The sequence below is a fragment of the Polypterus senegalus genome, chromosome 10 (assembly GCF_016835505.1).
Source record: "Polypterus senegalus isolate Bchr_013 chromosome 10, ASM1683550v1, whole genome shotgun sequence".
Taxonomy (NCBI): Eukaryota; Metazoa; Chordata; class Cladistia; order Polypteriformes; family Polypteridae; genus Polypterus; species Polypterus senegalus.
This window is the reverse complement of record NC_053163.1, coordinates 54,592,046-54,612,891: the sequence shown is the minus strand read 5'-3', so window position 1 is coordinate 54,612,891 and position 20,846 is coordinate 54,592,046. Positions and strand designations below refer to the sequence as shown.

The window sequence follows — 20,846 nt, the reverse complement described above, 5'->3', positions numbered from 1 at the left end:
TCAAAAATACAGGAACTATTAATATTCCCAATCCACTTAAAACAGAGTTTGGAGCAACAGTGTATTGTAAATAACCTGTTGTGATTGTTTACAATATTCATTGCTTTTCATCTCACTTTGTTATAATGGCTTGATTGAGATGATTAATAGAGTGGAAAAATAATGTCCTATTTAAATATGAAAAATAAACAAACAAATAAAAACAAAGAAAATTTTCCACTTGAGGAATTGTCCAAAGAATTAAAAGTAAAATTAAAAAGGTGAGGTGAAAGAAAGAACAAAAGATGACATAAGTAATGTCTGTGTTATGTACTATAACTGTGATACCTGAAAATTTGTTTCAGCAGCAAAATTAACTGAGTAAAGGTTTTTCCTTATTAGACACAACAGACTGGCACATTTTTGCTTATTGGGCTATAATGTAAACCTTCAAACGGTGAAACAAATAATCAATATATAGCATACTTAAGATATATTAACAAAACATTTAAAATGCAGTGTTAACATACAGTATTCAATTCACTATGCTTAATAAAAATTATCCTTTAATTACTTATTACTTTCTTAATTACTTATATAGTGTATGTACATAGTGAACAATGAGTTATTCATAGGCCTCATTTTTTTGCTCAAGACTTAAAAAACTTTAAAAAAATAAGTATTTCTTTCATAGGCAAAATTATAGACACTGATTGGCAGTTCAATCTATAGCAATTATGTAAGCCTGTTTAAGAGCTGATGCAAGACTTGGTCATGGTGTAGCAGCATATTTGTTACTAAATGCCAAAATGTTTATGAAAATTAGCATACAATTGCTTTATAAACAATGTTTCCCCGAGTGTTAGAGCAATAATTGTTGTGACATCCTTCTCATTGAGACTGACACTTTTGTTAACTTTAATAAATTCGGACAAAATATACAATATAGAGTGTTGTTTCATTTCATGTGGCACAATTAGAATAAGTATCACAGAAGCAAAGTTCATTTTAATAGGTGTTATCAGATGAATCAAAATGAAGGCATATATTAAAATGACATTGAATATTTTGCATATCTTCTTTTATTTTGGATAGATAGATCTCTCTCTCTCTCTCTATGGTATTTGTTTCTGTTGTTAAAGTCTTTCTTTATCCTGTGGCTTTTGTCACTCTTAATGTTAGTGTTTTATAAGAATATAAACACTTACCGCTCAATTTTAAAAGTCATTCTCTTGGGTGACTTAGAACTCTACACATATACGCAAAAAACATAAAATGTGTAAACAGTCAATGCTGTTCTTAACTAGCAGTATTTACTTAGAGTCAGTGGGGAAAATGTGTATTTTGGCACCATCTAGTGGTATAAAGTAATATTAGCAAACAACTGCTCACATGCTCTTGACAAGCACACAGCACATTATACAATATTTTTGATGGGACCAAAAAAAAAAAAAAAACTTTTACCTCATCCACATTACACAATATGAAACTAAACATGATGCATGCAGATAATACAGAATGGGCGTGTGACTGTACAGATGTATCATATCAAACTGTTAGTCTACTAAAATTTGCTATATATACATTAAATATTTAAGCTTTGCAACTCCTTAAACATGGCCACAGTACACATACATTTTCAAAATGGGAGGAAGGTTCAATCACTATGAAAATAATAATTGATTACACAAAAGTTTTCAAAATGTGGCAATTCACGTCAATTAAATTTTCTTTAAAGCCATGGTAACATGTATTTAGAAATTTAGCAAAATACACCAAAATCATTCAGGGTTGGAAAGGGTCAGTTTAACTCTGGCTGCAAGGTCAGAAACAGCTCTGGATAGGGCCAACTCATAAAGGGCCAATTTTGGAATAACCAATTAACCTAATCACCCTGTGTGTGGAGATGTTGGAAGAAACTGGAGTACCTCGAGGTAGACTCGCGCAGATATAGAGAGAGAGAAACTCCTCATAAATGGAGATGGTATTTAAATCCATGTGTCCATCTGTATATGTGTCTTTTAAAAAGCAATAACAGGTCAATAAATTCAAACATAGTTATACCACATTACGAAACTGCACACTCCTTGAAAACTTAGAAAATCTGCAAAGCTATAAGAGCTAGTCCTCAGTTTGTGATCTCAATATTACAAATTTGAGAAATTATGTCATTGACAGCAACAAGTACACATATTGCAACTGCTTACTCTGAGAATGTTTGTTGTTGTCAGGTTTACTTGTTAGAGAGTAGTTTACACAACTTTTTAGCTTCTTTTTATAATTTTTAAATGTAATTTACTTATTATCCTTTCCCGTTCACAGTTGATTTCTGCAAAGAAATGCTTGGTACTCTCATAATGCTAAACTGGGATAGAAAAAAGGCCATTAGTTTGCCTTCAGTCAATATATTTAGTACTATTTCACTTTGTGCACTAAAGGTTAACACAAATTAGCTGTGTTTCTTAGATTCAAAGCAGTTTTGATGTGCATGTGATGAGACGCATTGTTTTAAGTTTGATTATGGCTTCATTAGATGAAGCAGGCTTGGTCACCATCTTATTCCACTGTATGGTTGTAGTGAAACAGGCCTCAAAATAACCAGCACACCACTGGTCTGTGGAAGGAAAATGACAAATGCCATAAAATTACCCTTCTGGACATGTGCAACATAAAAAATGTACACAATGGCTTGGCCAGCACTCAACACCAGCACTGTGGGATTGTGACGGCACAGGCCTAATAACCATGCAGTTCATCTATAAATGCTCGACATCCAAAAAAAAAAAACATGCTTTTCAACCTAAACCTGTTCAACATTTTATTATTATGTATAAATCCCCAGAAAAGAGCGGACTGATGTCAATCACTGGTCTAGTGCAAGAACTCAAATGCCAAGAACAAACATGGCAGTTAGGGGACATGACAGCAAATTATATTAAAATGGCTGCATCATTTCACTCTACAAATTTTCAAAGCCTCCACATGAAAAAGAGTACTTTTCACAAATACAAAACAAAAACTATGACTGTTCCCATTTAATTTCAATAATTCAGTGTCTCACAGACAGCGGGATCCAAGCCTGTAATTCTCAATTCTCTCACCTAATGAAATTGCTGTTCTGAGAAACTGGATGGCAAGGATGAATGTGCTGCTGTTATCTCAACTTTGTAAACTTGTTGCTTTGATACTAGTCTACCTTTTCCTACCTTTAGGAAAACAGTTCAGCCTTTTCCTCCATATTTTACAGCTGAGATATATTAGAAGTTTGTTCTTTATTTTACTCTGCAACAAGGAAAAAGAAAAATCTTGCTTTAACAAAATCAAAACCCATGCTCAATGCTTTTGTCCAATTCAAATGTCAACATAGAGCTTTTGCTAAATCAAAAGATACAATCTATTTATTTCTCCCTCAGGCACGCCACATTAAATGTGTCTCACTTTTTCACCAATGAGAACAGAAATGTGCTTTATATTCTAATATCTGCCCAGGACTAGAGTCTAAAGACAGGGACCAAAACATCTGTAGATTAAAACTTCTCATTAGAACACTCTAGACAAGAACAGGCCATTCAGCCCAACAAAGCTTGCCAGTCCTATCAATTTATTTCTCCCAAAAAAACATCAAGACGAGTTTTGAAAGTCACTAAAAAGTCTTTCTGTCCATCACACTACTTGGTCGCTTATTCCAAGTACAGTATTTATGGTTCTCTGTGTAAAGAAAACTTCCTAATGTTTGTGCGAAATTTACCCTTAACAAGTTTCCAGCTGTGTCCCCGTGTTCTTGATGAACTCATTTTAAAATAACAGTCTCTATCCACTGTACTGATTCCCACCATGATTTTAAACACTTAAAACATGTCACATCTTTTTTTGTTTAAACTCAAAAGGCTCAGCTCTTTTAATCTTTCTTCATAACTCATCTCCTATAGCCATGGAATCAGCCTAGTTGATCTTCTCTGGACCTATTTTAGCGCTGTTATGTCCTTTTCGCAGCCTGGAGATCAAAACTGCACACAGTATTCCAGATGAGGCCTCACCAGTGCATTATAAAGCTTGAGCATAACCTCCTTGGACTTGTAGTCCACACATCATGCTATATAACCTAACATTCTGTTAGCCTTCCTAATGGCTTCTGAACACTGTCGGGAAGTTGACTGTCATGTGTTAACATTTTTATGAAAGAAAACAGCTTAAATTTTTACTTTGTCTGAACTATTAGTTTTGTCTATAGTTTCAGAAAATAGGCAAATGTGAACCTTTCTAACTATCATGATGTTTCTAAATAAAACAAAGTTTCAAAGTGTTGAAGTGGCCTTATGCAGTCACTCCCAATGCTTTTGCCTTACACATAAGCTTGACTAGAAAATATAATTCTTGGATGTATTAACAAGAGTTAGTAAAAAAAAAGTCCCAGATTATGAAATCAATATAAAATCCTTGGAGGTCATGGCATTCAATATTTTTTGTCTCATATTATACACCTAAATGCAATAAAAACAAAAAGGTTAGCAAGTCAACACATGCCATGGCAGGAATCAGTTTGAGAAGAAAGGCTGGTGTATTACAGCATGCTGGTTAACACAAAATTACAAATTTTAAAAACTGTACCTCAAAAGGTTTACATTACAATTCTTACAATATTTGTTTACTTACTTTTGCTACATGGGTACGATTCAATATGAAAACAACTGGAATAACAGATGCAAACCTAAGCAAAATAGAACATGGCAGAGACTGACAAAGAGGAATCATATGTTCCGACAGTATGTAGTTGCAGCCAAATGTGTAGTAACTGCATACTACCATAAGCAAAATTAAAGAATGTTTAAATATTTCCTTAATGTAAACAACATGCAATTTTCTCAGCTGATAATAAAATTAAGAGCAAAACACTGAAGAGCACTGTGGACTGACTTATATTGCAGACAAATGGCAGTCATGTAAATAAATGCTGGTGGTACTGGAAAGGAGGAACACTAATAATATTGTGCAGCAGGTTGTGTCATGGAGTTCTTCTCATCATCTACAATCGTTGTACCCTCGAATTTTTTAATCCATCTACCAGAAATTATTGAGGAAAGAGACTCGTTTTGGTCTACTTTTAAAATGGAAATAACCAACTTGCATTGTAGAGGCTTAATTCGTCTGCAGTTTGAATTTCTACTATAAAACAGTTGCACGTTTTTCCAATAGAAAAGAAAAAAAAGCATTATCAGAAAGTTCTGATCATACCCGAAATATAGTCAAAAGCTAAAATTTATGGCATTGTGAAAGCAAGTACTAAAATGTCTAAAAACATTTAAATAAAACACATTGTGCATTACTGTTTTGTATGTGTGTATGCTGAGAGTCACACACATACTTTATACACTGGACATGATGAATGACACCCAGACCTGTTGGAAGCCTCCGCTTAATAAGTTGCAAGTAGTAAATGGCCACACCGGAACAAGACAGTCTAGACCAGGTGAAAGAATTCAGGTTCTGAAAAGTTACCCTCAGCTTTGCCTATTCACTAAATGTTAATTAATTTAACTTTAACTCCCCATCAATTGTGAATTTGATTAAATGAGTTCAAGAATTTTAGGTTTTACTCTTATATTATACTAATAAAAGAATAATTCATGAGTTTAAATCTTACACTACTTTATAAACAAAACCAATCAAAAGATACACTGAGATTAATTTATTTTTGCAAATATTTCATATGTAAGTCATTGCACTGGAATCATATATAAAAAATACATAGAAAAAACCCAAAAAGTTGTACTCCAGTAAACTCAATTACTGAGGAATACTCATGCTGACTTTAACTAGTACTGAGTTGCCGATACAGTCTTATAGTTGTAAGCTGAATTTCAGGATCACCACTTTTTATATCAAGTGCCTTTAAGAATACATCTAAAGCTTCTTTTAACCTCCCTGCATTTTGAAGTTCTTTACCTTTGTTCACTAAATTATCATACTCTTTGTCTTGTGATTGAAGTTCATTAGCACAAAGCATTTCAGTATTTTGCTCAATGAAAGGAATCTGCCGTTGTGAAGCAAAGCAGTCTACATTTTCACCAGACTGCAGCTCAAAATTGCCAGTCGATTCATCTTGAATACTCTGCTCGTCTTCTAAAGACTCACTGTTATCACTTTCTGAGTAACTTGCTTCACTTTCCACTTCTACCTCCTCATCTTCCCCAGTGACAGAAGCATCTTCTGTTGATTTTTCAGATGCAGACACTTCATACATGTTATCATCCTCCTGCACTTGTACTTCATTATGTGGCTCTATATCATCACTTTTGTAATCATTCGATGATACTTCTTCATCCTCCTCCATCGCCATACTTTCACTCATATCTTCAATATCCTCCATAACAGCAGATACAAAAGAGGTTCTAGAAGCTACAGACACATTCAGGGCAGCAGCCTTACGACCAGGCATCAAAGATGAAGATGATGTGTGTAGTAAAGGAATGTTTTGCTTTGGAGTTGATACACTGATCCCAGTGAAAGAAGAACGTAATGGGCTTGAATTAAAACAGTCGAGTTCATTAACAGAAACATTTTCTGCTTCATAACTGCAATTTGCATTATCTTCCTCATCTCCACTATCATAAATAACATGTGCCTTTTTTTTCCTTCGCATATGGTACATATGATCCTCATCCTCCTCTTCCTCTCCATTTTCAAGACTGCCATCACTTTCCTGCTCCGAGGATATATTTCTTGTAGGTGATTTTTCAGTATTGCTTTTAATATAACCATTCTCAGTGCTTATACTCATCTTTGGAGATTCTTTTACTAAGCTGCCAGAGCTCTTCTCTGCAGAGATGTGCAAACTGAAGTCAGGTTTAGGGATGTCAGATTTGTCTGCTTCAAACAGATCATCCATACTGTCATCTATCTGAAGTTTAAAGTCACACTGAGGCATCGATTCAGAAAACAAATCAGGGTCTGCCACATCAAATTTGTTAGACTTGTCCATGTCATAAAAGGATTGCTGAGACAAATTGAAATTTGCTACATTTGTTTTAACTGCACAAGGAGAAGTCATTGATGCATCATTAGTTTCATTTTTAGGTGCTAGATTGTTAGGTGACAGTAACTGGCTTCTTCTAGAAATATTGTCCTTTAAATGTTTGTTGGGTGAATACATCATTTCTGAAGTAACAGCATCATCATTTAACAAGTTGAGTTTCAAGCTTGGTGATGCCATATTTATATCAGATATGTTAACAACCTTGCTCACAAAATCTGAAGGGCCATTAATATACTCATTTTTGAGATTTTCACTCCCTGCTTTAGTAACACTACTATTAAATTCCTTTTTTATTGAACATTCACGGGGTGAATTCAGCATTTCCATGTTGTTTGCCTCTGCTTCTTCATAACTGCTGTCAAGAACAAGATCAATTATTTTGTTGCTTACATTATTAATCTCCTCTTCGTGTTCAAAGCTTTCTTCGGTTAAATCCACAACTGCTGATGGTGATGAAGAATCATCATTAATAGTCACCTGTGCAGAAACTGGTATCTCTTGTTTAGATGTCTTCTCAAGTGCTTGCTTTGGCTGAATTTGTTTATGAAGCCACCCTGGTTCAGTGTTGGATTTAATGCACTCATTAAACTGTTGATGAAGTTCAGATTCTGCTTTCACTAGTTCTTGTGCTTTTAAAACTCTGTTCTCAATATAGTGCTGCGCTTCTAGATCTTCAGGATGGTCTTGAATTGCTGAATCACAAGAAAAGAGAAGATCATGATCAGAGATGCCAAACATGTTTAAAGTGTGAAGATATGCTATGTGCATATCCAGAGAAATGTCTGTATGTCTCTGCCTTGCATGTAACATTTGAAGCTGGATCTGTGTAGTAGAAGACCTGGTCTCTTCCAGTTTGAATAACTCTTTTAACTCCTGTTTGCTGAAGTATCTAAAAGGGTTCTTTTTGTCACCAGTTGTCTGCCTAATCAGAGAGTCCTTAAACACCTGACGTCGATATATCTTTTCCTCCACAGTGCCACATGTAATAAGCCTATATATGACAACATTTTCCTTTTGGCCAATCCTGTATGCTCTGTCTACTGCTTGTGCATCTGTAGCTGGATTCCAGCTGGGATCGAAAATCACAACCCTGTTTGCAGCAGTAAGTGTAATGCCTACCCCTCCAACCTGAGTGGTAAGAAGGAACACAGAATAAGAACTGTCATTCTGGAAAAGAGCAATGCGTCTTTCTCGTTCACCTAAATGTGTGATTGTTCCATCAATTCTCATCACATTAAAACCTCGATTAACCAAAACCCGCTGAATAATATCAAGCATTTTTCTTGATTGTGAGAAGACAAGAGTACGGTTGCCTTCATCTTTAAGTCTTTCCAAAAGCCCAATTAGAAAGGTTAACTTGCCAGATTCTTCAATTAGTGTCTCATCTGACAGGTGGTCTATTTTTCCAGCGGTACCACTGTTCTCATCCAGATCATCTTCATTATTATCTCCATTTTCAAGGCCCAATTGGTAACAAGCTCTTGCAGAAAGGAGACGTGGGTGATCACACAGTTTCTTCAATATGTTTAGTTCAGCTAAAGGTGAGCGAGTTGTCATGAGAAGTTCCTTGATTTGGTCTAAGGAGATGAACTTTCTGTAGATTTCTTCTTGAACTGAGCTAAGAAATGTCCATACAATCAGATCATTTTTTCTTGTAAGAGAAGGCATCTCACAATTGGCATTAGGATTAATATTTTCTTGGTTTTCTAAATTCTCTCTATCCTGTTCCCCTTTTAAAAGCTGTTGCTTCCTATCCTGAACATCCTGCTTTGTTCTTCTCAGAAAATATGGGTCAATGATTGACATAAGATTTTCAGAAATTTTTAGCCCCAGTGCTTTTTCTCCTGGTGTTGCATCCTTTTCTCGGGCACGAGTAATAGGGTTTTCATATTCAATTTTAAAGGTCTTCGCTGTACCTAAAAGTGTTCCCTTTAGAGCGAAATCAAACAATGCCCACATTTCTTGCAGATTATTTTGTACCGGTGTCCCAGTTAGAAGAATGCGATTTTTTGCAGGAATAGCATGGGCACATTTTGCTGTTTTGGTTGACGTTGATTTAATCTTATGTGCCTCATCCAGAATGAGATAGTCCCATGTAAATTCTCTGTCTGAAAAACTGGACAATGCTTGCCAGTTGTTGATTAACATTTGATAAGTGGTTATAAGTACCCCACCTCGTCTCTGAATCTTTTCCAAGTTCAATGTGCGCTCTCTTTTGCTTGTCCCATGAAATTCTTTAACTCTCATTCCTGGTGTCCACTTTTTAAATTCCTTTGTCCAATTACCAATTAAAGTTGTGGGCATAACAAGAAGAGCACACGTGACAAGGTCAGAATCAAACATTCCAGAAAGAAATGCAATAATTTGAATAGTCTTTCCCAAACCCATGTCATCTGCTAAAATTCCACCTTTTCGTTCATCTCTGAATAAACTGTAAAGAAATGCTACTCCTTCTTTTTGGTGTTCAAAGAGTTTGTCATGAAGTTCCCGGTATATTTTTAAACCACTGTTATTTACATTAACAAATTCATCGTCTTCATCACTTCCAATCCCAAATTCTTTAACAGCTTCTTCAAGCCTCTGTATTCGGCTCTTAAGCTTTTCACTTTGATGAATTTCATAGGCAGCACTGAACAGTTCCAAAGACTTTACCAGGTTTCCTTTTCTGGCCTCTTCTTTTCCTTCTTTTACCAATCTAAGGGAAAAGAAAAATGAAAAAATTAAGGATATATTTTTTTGGTTTCTAAAAATACACAAAGTAAATTTACAAGTACTATTTAAAAATAAAAAGATATACTGCAGTGTAAAAATTTGTATGAATGTTACAGAATATAATGTTCATTTTCAGAGAGATTTTTTTTTTTTTTTTTATAAATCTTTCTAAAACAAGTATGTTCCAATCATGCACATCAAGAACATGTCACATTTTTTGACTTTCACAGTCGTAGCTCTGATTTACACATCTTAGCAAACCAGATGCAGTTGGCCGGCACAATCCTATTAAGGCCAGTTGCACAGTCTGACACACTCAGTGACTAACTAGTCAGCAACTCTCTCAGACAAAAATCAAAAAATTGTCTGATTTTGTCTTTGGTCATAAAACTACGCTTCATGTGCATGAGAGCTAATAGCCAATGAATGCCTTTCCAGAAGTGCAATCCATACATATAATGCCACAAAGAGGGATAAAGAATGCAGGTGTTTAAGACCTCACAACCAGAAAAAGAGGCTCATCTGCATGAGGTTTCCTGTTTTACCTACGTACAACGAATGTGAAAAAGAAAAAAGGGATGACATTGTAGCTAAACTCATCATTCATGTTAGTGCCTTGTATAGAGCCTGCTACATCAGAGACCACACTATTTAGCTGTCAGAAAAAGAGGCTAAGCATGACTGTGCAGGAAAGTTGTAATGCAGTCATAAAATTTGACATGCCCAGCGATTTCAGTCATATAATCTGACATGATCCAGTGACAAGATCAGAAATTTAGCATAACGTACCCTCCGACTAGAAGTCACATATCATTAAAACAGCTTTACTCCACTCATACTCAGTTGTACACTCTGTAAGAGCCACACCAGATGCTGATTTCAATACATAAAACTAGTGCTGGGAGGTATATCAGTTCATACCGAAAACCGTTTGTTATGATATGGATTTTTCTTATACCGCAACACAAGTTTAAATAGCCTAAACAACATTATCCAACCTGCTATATCCTAACTACAGGGTCACGGGAGTCTGCTGGAGCAAATCCCAGCCAACACAGGGCACAAGGCAGGCTTGTTTTATTTTATTTTTATTTGGTGAATACTGTGTAATGTACCTGGGCTTGAAGCCTTGAAGTAATAGTAGTTGCACTATTATTTATTAGTTTAAATATTATGCAGTTTATTTGATGGTAAAGTTGTTTAAAAAGTCACTTTAACCGGTTAGTGGACAGAGATTGTTAACTTTAACAGAAAGTGTAGTTGGTTTACAAAAAATATTTACTATTTATTCCTTTTCTAAGATATGTTCAGTGCAATACAACTTTTGACAAGCACCTCTGGATAAGTCTAAATGCCTCTTTGGATGGTTGGAAATATGCTGTCAAAATTATAGTTTAAGCAAAATGTGTTCAAAAAAGAGATTCTATATTTTGACTGCAACTGTCATGCAATGCAATTCCTTCTTTTCATTATTTAGTGTCACCCCCTTGAAAACTATGACTTTGTGGGGCCATGCAAGCCTGTATTAATACTTTTGTGCACATTAAAATGTCTTTTTTCTACAATGTACAGTTCTTATGACAGTAGAATTGGTTATTCTTAGCCAGTCTACTGCAGTAATTGGAGTAGAAAATGTGGTTAACATTCACTCATGCATGGAGAAAAAATACTGTTGAATACCATGAAACCAGTATAATTTTGAAAAATACTGTGATATAGAATTTTGGTCATACCGCCCAGCATTATGTGTAAACATAACATTTTATTTTACCCCTACTCACACTAACTTGCACCTAAATACACACATTAAAAATGTATTTCGTACAGATGTCATGTACATCAGTGCTTTTTTAAATTTAATTTAGTTAATTGCATTGAAACACTTGACTAAGTTATTTGTTATTCTATCCACAGACGTGTGGCAAAAGCACACCACTGTCCGTGGAGAGACTCCACGAAATGCTAAAAAATCCAGACATTGGTGCATATCAGCAGGTCCAGATCAGACTTATGGCAGACAAGTGTAAAGTTATTGTGCAGCTTCTGAACATCTTCCAGAGCCGATGCCCTATAACTACCAAGATTTTTGACTGTTTTGAAGATTTACAGATGAACTTTGCTGCAAACAAACAGATGCAGTATAAAGCATGTGCCCAGTACTTTGAAGGGCTTGACGTCTCCTTTGCCATTAAAACACACATGCACAATACAGTGGAACAAGCATACGATAACGCAGAGGGAAAGCTCACCAAATACATGTCAGATGGACAACATGCCATTAAGCCTTCAAGATGTCAGGGTTTTTGACCCTCGTCATGCTTCATTAATGAATAACATTGCTTCTATTTACAAACCCATCCCAGGCTTCAATGCTGCACCTCAAGTGAAGTTTGAGGCCTACTTCAACAGTCTGGGTCCAACAGCACTCAGAGCTTCAGTGTGTGGAGTGATTGATCTAGATGTGTTTTGGGATGGGCTACAGAAGAGACTTCCTGTGTTCAGTGCTTTGCCAAAAGATACAAAGACTTCATCATAAACTCATCAGATGCTGAATGAAGCAACAGCATTTACAAGCTGGTGTTGTTAGTGATTGATCTTCCTCGACTGGACAACAACCTCAAGGCCTTGGTCTTCTTGTACCACAAACAACGCCTTACCAGTGGGGCTTTTGAAAGGAATGAGATGGAGAAAGATTGTGAGGAAGACTCAGAGGAAGACATGGGGAACATTTAGGCAGCTTTCAGGACTGACTCTCATAATTCCTGACTTCAGGAATTATGGTTTCATGAGTTCTAAGAAAAATAAAATGTTCAGCTTTGTTATGGATGTCTGCCAGTATAAATTAATATTTTTGGTCTGTAGACCAAATTTCTGAGATATTTTTTGTTGATTTACACTTTATATGATGAGTTGTAAAAACAATGTTAAGAGAGGTTCAGTGGTACTTTGCTCATAATGTGCATACAGCTAATGTGAACATCTGAACTTGGATGCAGGATATAGACTTTTGAACTTTTTTATGAATAGAGTTTTTCAACATTTCATTTAATTATTTTATTTATATTAAGTCTAAGAAAGTACTTGAACTATTTTGTTTTCACTGACAGCTGATATTAATGTTCTGTGCACTTTAAACCTTAATATTGTTGAAATCCTGTGCTTTTTTTTTTGGGAAAGGTTACATAGAATACTAAAACAGTTGCAACAATTTTTGTAAATTCTTTTGTTCTTGCAATGTTATAGAAAAAAATAAAGGCTCAAAACATTGCAACTTTCCCCCACTTTTTGAAAAAGCTGCCGCAAAAATCATGACATTTTAAGATGCAAGAATCACAAAAAAAAAACCTTGCAAAATCCTGGAGGGACTGAATAATACTGTTATTTCCAGTCATGCAATCCTTATTTCAGAGATCACAGTAACAAATCTTTTAAATTTATAGAGCAACTTCAGATTTAATTTATTACTTCAAGCAGATGCTGAGTTTTAGTAAATACATTTTATTCATAAGTTGATCAATTTATTGAAACAACCTCCAATTTTCTGCTACAATTTTTGGGAAGCTCTCAATGTTTTTAAGAGGGCAAAATATGTAGTAGATAGTGCATAAGAGGAAATTAGAGGTCTCCAAACAGAGCTTATTCTATTGAGCACAAGAGAAAGAGTAATTATTGTTGGCTGGGATTGGCTCCAGCAGACCCCTGTGACCCTGTGTTAGGATATAGCAGGTTGGATAATGAATGGATGGATGGATGATATTGAGAGCATGGAGAAAAGCTAAAAAGATGTCAGCAACACAAGATTATACAAGAAAGGATCAAAAACCACTAGTACAGAAAGTAATGGTATCTCTAAAGGCTCAAAAACTTAATACCAAGAGATGAACAACAATTTAACAAGTTAGTTATAATACTCCTGTGAGAGTCGACAAAAACAAATATGAAAAAAAAAATTGTAATAACTTATAGTAATTATAAGAGGGTTTTCTTTCCTCTTAATTTCTTTGGTTTTACATATCAGGACCAAACCTACAGCCTTCCATGTGAAAACATTACACAACTCTAAACTAATGTAACAACAGATTTTGCTATTTCATTATTTCTTCAGCACAAAAAAAAAAAAACACAAATTCTTCAAGGGGCATAAATTGCTATCCAATTTTTGAAACATATTTTATAAAGTATGTATGTCATCTGCTTTGGAATGCCGTAAGATATTGTTACCTTAAGAAAAAAAAACATTTGACAGGATTGAATAGGATAAGTTATATATCACATAACCTTACTTAAATTAATGTTTGAACCCACTTAATTCAGTATATCCATGTCAATAAAGCTTTTGGATTTGGCATCCATGAATGATATTCTCTAACACCATTTCTTTTATTTTAATTGAGAGGACAGCGATGGACTAGTGTTCCTAGCCTTGTTAGTTAAAGATGAAATGAAGCAAGCAACACAAAGTCTTAATTCTTTGTTTATGCCAAAGGAAAACCCTCAGTTTACGTGCTGAACATGACAAACAAACTGCTATTTCAGAATTAGATAAAATAGCTAATCAGTTACTGTACCCAAGAGATTTGTAACAAATTATCAAGCAAGCCTCAACCCTTAAGTAACATCTTCTGTACCATGACTAGATTTTCAATTTTCTATAAGAGACTCAATGCCAGGCTGTTAGAATCTTATTATTTACCATATTATACTATTTGTCCAATGACTTTATCCAAGGCAACTTGCAACATTTGAAGGATGCAATTAGTTAAATTTCTTTTGTTTTTTCAATTGAAGGGCAAAGGCAGGTAAAGTGACTTGTACCATGTGAACAATGGGATTTGAACCTACAACCTCAGGGTTTGAGGTCCAAGGCAATTAACCATTACACCATACTACCTTATGTGGAACAATCACCATTTCCTTTCTAGTAATCAAGTATTTTGGTTGAAAAGTATACATTTTTAACACGTGTGGAACGAGTCCAGGACACAGACAGGTAGACATCACATTATGCACCACCACACGTTTATTTACAGTCACTATTTACAACAAAGTGCACACAAACCCCCAAAACTCCCCCAAAGTCCAGGCCTCACACTGCCTCTTTTCAGTCTTCAGGCCGCCTTCTTTCCTCCTCCAAGACCTTGTCTTCCTTCGCTCCCGACTCCAGCCTTCGAATGGAGGGAGGCGGCCCCTTTTATACAGACCCGGATATGCTCCAGGTGCCTCCCGGCAATCTTCCACCAACACTCCCCAGTGTGGCGGAAGTACCGGCTCTGCATCCGGAAGCACTCCGGGTGTCCCCGATTCTCTTCCCCCCAGCACTTCCGGTTGTGGCAGAAGTGCTGAGGTCCAGGGCTTCACAGGCATTGGGGCCCCACCTGGTGGTGACCACGGGCACATACAGGGCTGAGCTTCAAAGCTCTGTACCTGTGGTCCCCATAGCCACCAGGGCGGTCGCCCCCACGTGGTCTGGGGGAGGCGTAAGCCCTCCTCTGATCCTCCTGAGCGTGCCAGCCAGGTACCACCCCCAGCCACCTGTGACACAAGCTACAAATGCAGTCTCAACTTTAACAATTTTCAGGAACACAAAATTAAACTGCTTCTACAGCCAGATGCCATGCAACCTAACCTGGTTTAATCACTTCCACATGTGTTTAACAACAATGGAGAAAATTGGCTGAAATCAAATGCAGTAAAAACTTGTACTTTTTTAATGTTCCATTAAAGGAGAAGTTGTATTTTGTTCCGGTTGCTTTGCAGCACAGTAAACTAAATATGAAAGTAAAAATATAAATCAATGAAGTTCAAGAAAAATAAACTAGTTTACTCAAATGATGATCTTTCAGGGTCCACCAAAAATATAGCCAAATTGTTTAATAATGGTTTAGAATTATTATCTTGGGTATAAAAATTTCAAATAAGATGACTGGCTTGCAGCTTTGGTTGTCAATAGTGCAGCTTCTTACTTTTAACATTTACCTGTACTTGCCTATATTTAATAACCCTTACCTTTAACTCTCCTAAAAAATACACCGTTTTTTTTTTTTTTAAGACCACATTTAAATAGTCCACGGGTCCTTTTGCTTAGTCTACAGTTACTATTGGATAGTAACTGTGTATATACCTGGCCATTAGGCCATGAACTCACTACCTGCAAACTGTCCATGAAGCTCATCTTCTTGTTTTACTGGGCTGGATATAACAAGATTCATGTAAGGAAAATGTCTGAAATATTTTGGTGTGTTTATTACAATGCCTTGAGCATGTACATACTTAGTTAATTTGGAACATATTCATCAAATTAGGTTTTGAGCTTGGGGCGGAGTGGTGGCTCGGAGGTGAAGGATCTGCGCTGGTATTCTGAAAGTTGCCAGTTCGAATCCCCGTCACTGCCAAAAGAGGTCCTACTCTGCTGGGCCCTTGAGCAAGGCCCTTAACCTGCAATTGCTCCAGGGGAGCTGAACAATGGCTGACCCTCCCCTACCTCAAAGGGTATGTGAAAACTAACAAATTCCTAATACAAGAAATTGTATAAGGCAAAAAAAAAAAAAGTGTTTATAAGTAATTCTACAACATAGGGGTTTTTGTGTATGTGACAACTTGCCAAGTACATGACAGTGGGCCACTTTTTCAAAGCATCACATAAAATGTTCTTGTTCCTTGTTGTTCACATGACCTTTATCTGGCTTCCTGATATGCTTGTACAAGTTGAGACCATATTTATTAAACCTTTATGTTCTAAAAGAGATGCTTTATTTTTAATGGGGAAAGTATACCAAAACACTTTATGCACAGTACAGTACTTACAATACCCCTGAATGACTACTTTTTATGTCATCAAATTGCTGTCAGGTATCAGCATAATATGTTCTATTTGACAAACTCACTTCTTCTTTTGGCTGCTCCTGTTAGGGGTTGCCCCAGCGGATCATCTTTGTCCGCATATTGATTTGGCAAAATGTTACACCGGATGCCCTTCCTGACGTAACTCTCTCCAATTATCCAGGCTTGGGACCAGCACTAAGAAACACACTGGTTTGTGCATCCCCCGTAGCATGCTGCAAATTCTGTTTTCTGTGATGGGGTGGCATAGGATAAATCCACTAGGCTGCAGGAAAACTAGGTCCCTTTTTTAATAATTCGTTTCATATTTTATTGAAACAAAGATTACGGAAACAGCATTCTTCTGACTGCTAGACTTTATTTCAAAATGAAATCAAGTAAAACAAAGAATGTGAGAATAAGTGAAAGCTTTCTTCGACTTGGCATGTGCCGCATACACCCACGTATACCTGACAGGAATGAGATAACTGCCCTTTCAAAGTATTCAGCTGCTGGTTCAGAAGCGTAAAATGCAAAACCATTTAAAATAAAACGGTAACACGAAGGGAAAACCAATTGAACAAAATCACTGGTAAATATCTATACAGTACGGTATACGTTTATGTAAAGATCAATACAGCAACTCACCTCTGGTATTTAGCAACTGTGTCAAGATCGGGTGAGGATGATGTAGCGGCGGAGTCGTCTTCACTCATCTCGACTACCGAAATTCACTATATATTATACTTTTAATATTCTTTTCGCTTTCAAAGAAACAAAAACAAAACCTTTCCAGTGAAACGCAACGACTATTACAGCAAGCATATTCACCGCCAACCTTGAGACCCAGTCAGGATGCACGCTACTTTCATTTCTTGACGCATTCGACGCGAGACGTAGCCAATAGTATGCCACTAAGAAGAATGGGTAGCCAATAAGCGTTTTTCAGTTAGATTCGAATGGTAAACCAGAGCTCTTGGCCAGTAGAGAACTGTGGAAATGAGCGCTTCCTCCCAGAATTGCACTGATTATGCAAAACAATAGAAGCGATGTAAGTGAAGTAACATAATATTCGCGCACTTGTAATATTCATAAAGTTTCTTAATCGCATTTAGATCCGCATGCGTAGATCCATCGCACGGCGGTTAAAGTGTGTGATAGAAATAAGTAATTAGATGAGACGCTGTTAAGGAGAATGTGAAGGACGAAAGTGGAAGTTAATTTGAGCGTGGCTCAGTAGATACTTCAAAAAGCAATAGAGCAGTAGAGATAAAATCACAGAACTTAAAAAAGGTTTCAGATATTAAGATGGTAATTTGTAATATAAAACAGTTCAATTTATCCCATGATATGTTTATTCTCCTTAATGTGGAAAAATACCAAAATACAATATTTAAGAATAGTGCGGGTAAAGTGTTAAATACAACTCATAAATGCAAAACAATATAGAAGATCTGATTAATGGTAAGATATTAAACTTGTACTCTGTTAAGCACAGAAGTAAGCAGAATATTTTCTGTATTTCGAAGCAGGAAAAAACTGCCATTTTCATTTGAAATGTGTGAATTTTTTATTGCATTTTCTTCCAATAATTTAAAATATATTCATACATACAGAAGTCTACTATACACAACACTGCACTTTACTGTAGCACCGTTATTATTCCGCCACTAAGTCATTATCATCACTGTCAAAATGCACAGCTCTAAATAACAAGTGGGGGGTCCTGTTCATATTTTGACTGACAGAAACTTTTAACAATGAAAACTGATTGAAAAACAAATGTGATTATCATGCTTTGTTATTTTTTAATTCATCTAATAAGCTACACTGTGTAAGCAAAAGTTAAAATTTAATCAAAATCATTTAGGCAGGGTGACAGAGATGTTAGCACTTTTGCCTCTGAGATCCAATATTCAACATTTGAATCCTGCCCCAAATTATTTTGTGTAGTTTGAAGCTATAAACAGAGATGCATTTTTGATTAATTAACAGCAAATGGGTGTTTTCATAAGTGGGCACTATGATGACTTGGTTTGCAAAGATTAATTCTTGCTTTGTGTCCAATGCTATCAGGATAGGCTCCAGCATCCTATGACCCTAAATTGCATGAAACAGGTTTGAGGATATTATGCTATTTTAGATTTCTGAGAACACATGCAATAAATAAATGTTAGAAAGGGGTAGGATCCAGTTCCCCATAACCCTGAATTGAATGGTGGGTTTAGAAATGTTGTTTTACTTCATTAGAGCTGGTACAGAATAGCATACCTGGAAAAAGAGTGGTTAGATGAATTGTACAGTGGTTGAATGAATGCAGCACAAGGGCTGTTTAAGATAAAAGTAGGGCAGCTAACAAAATTTTATAAATATGATTATGTAAGTGAATTTAAATAGTAGAAATAACAGTATTGGTAGAGGGATTCCAATCAAAACCTAGAATGCTGAGCACATGTTAGATATGTATTTAACAAACTATAAAACAATACAATAAAACACAACATGTACATGGAGGCATATGCATGTCAGAGAGACCTGGGCAATTTGTAATACAGAAGCTATAGTACTGCTACAGTGCCAGTTGTGGAATAGGGAAGGTAAACTTGCAGAAAAAGACAGTTTTTTTTTTTTTTTTAGGAAATTCTATGAAATTAATTTATTGTAAATAAAAATAATGAAACTACGGCTCTTTACTCTTATATAATCCTCTTCACTGCAAATTAGCTGATATTAAATGTGTAGGTTTACAAATAGAAATCAATAAACAAATGTACACAGCCATTCAATAAAGTGACATACATAAACACACATTTATTTAAAAAATTGGGAGATCAAAAATTTATATTTTGTATTATTTTACATGCATTTCATAGGTGTTACATTACTGGGAATACCTGAAAATATCATTTTAATCATTTATAATAATCAGTACTATTAAAAGAATAGGGACATCGGTACAACATTTGTGTAGAATATATGGAGTATGGAGCACAGTTGGTTTATGTTAAGAAAAGAGCATTCTAGTCAGAGTATTTTTAAACAGTCAGTTCTCAACAGCAGAAATATCGTAATTTCTTTTGAATTCCAGAAAACAAAATTCTTGATTGTAATTTCATGTTATCATTTTTACCCAGCTGCTACCAAAAGTGTAACTGAAATTGGGTTTCCATTGAAAAGAATCAACCAATGGACTCAAAAAGTTCTGCAAAAATTACCAGGTGTACCCATGTTAGTCAGGAGACACCCTGTAATTTTTTCTTTTTTTATGTAAGATCAATACTTTCCAAGATAGAGCAAGTCTACCGAGGGGAGAAGGGGTGTTGATTTTATCCAGCCTCATTTTTTCATTAAATTTCACAAGTCCATAGCTCAAGCTCAGACTTTGCATGTCAGTACATTAATTGGGATAGTATGTGACACAATTAACACATTTGGCCCAGATGACCCTGCATGGTCAAAGCAGCCTCTTGAAATTGAAAAAAAATTAAATAGAGTTTTTGGCCTAGCTATGTTTAGGCCTCAGAAACACATATTTGTAACCAACACAGACTTTTGATTTTTCTTCCTTATTCAGATAACTATATAGGCTTTTAAAAAAGAAATAAACAAAAAAGTAACTATCAGGGTTTGAACAGCAGACCTATCCAATCCAAAAAATCATTTTGGAATTAATTTTCAGAGCACCCTAATGGCATGTGGGAATGTGCAGATAATTTTAAAAATATTTTTTGTTTATTCTGCATTGTCCTTTCTTTCTCAAACCAGAAACCTTACTTTTTTGTGCAAATCTTTCATGTTTATTTTCCATCCTAAACATAGGCTGAATGTGCCATGTGTCAGTAATGGTAATCATTGACTTTTCAATCAGTAAGTTATCAAAAATGTGAAATGTTTTTCATATCAAATGATGATGTCCTATTTCATGTTGCTGAACAGAGAATGTGATTCTCAATGGCCAAAAGATTACCTGGTACTCAAGAATACCACTGTTACATCCCTACAGGAGATGGCAAACTCAGTCAGCCAGGTGTCTGGTGAAGGCGGTCAACTGACTGTCCGAATATTCACCACTGAAGCAGCAGCTGAGATCCTGCCCTCTCATGATCACACTCCTGATGGATCAGATGCGTCCCTCACATTAGACCAGTGTCCTATTGGAGTGCATGTATGATGAAAGCATGTTGGACTGGTTGTGACTGATTTTTGACAAGAGTGAAGTGGAATCAGATATCCTGATTTGTCTTTATGCATCCAGACTATCCTGCACAGTCTTTCTATTGGCCACCTAGAGATGATATTTATT

The 20,846-nt window shown here is 35.8% G+C and overlaps 1 protein-coding gene across 1 annotated transcript; it reads right to left on the bottom strand.

The window, feature by feature from the left end:
- Positions 1 to 5,650: 5,650 nt before the first annotated feature.
- On the bottom strand, positions 5,651 to 17,387 carry ercc6l (excision repair cross-complementation group 6-like). The gene is made up of 2 exons (XM_039765789.1): positions 17,192 to 17,387; positions 5,651 to 9,707 (listed from the first exon to the last, which is right to left on the bottom strand). Exons 1-2 carry the CDS (start codon positions 17,257 to 17,259, stop codon positions 5,789 to 5,791), a joined length of 3,987 nt encoding a protein of 1,328 aa, XP_039621723.1. The 5' UTR covers positions 17,260 to 17,387; the 3' UTR covers positions 5,651 to 5,788.
- Between the last annotated feature and the right edge of the window lie 3,459 nt (positions 17,388 to 20,846).

Excerpts from the sequence above, each read along its gene's own strand:
- ercc6l (XM_039765789.1), bottom strand. The coding sequence starts at position 17,259 with ATGAGTGAAGACGACTCCGCCGCTACATCATCCTCACCCGATCTTGAC. Across the intron at positions 9,708-17,191 it reads ACAGTTGCTAAATACCAGAG|ATTGGTAAAAGAAGGAAAAG; the intron begins GTGAGTTGCTGT and ends CTTTTCCCTTAG.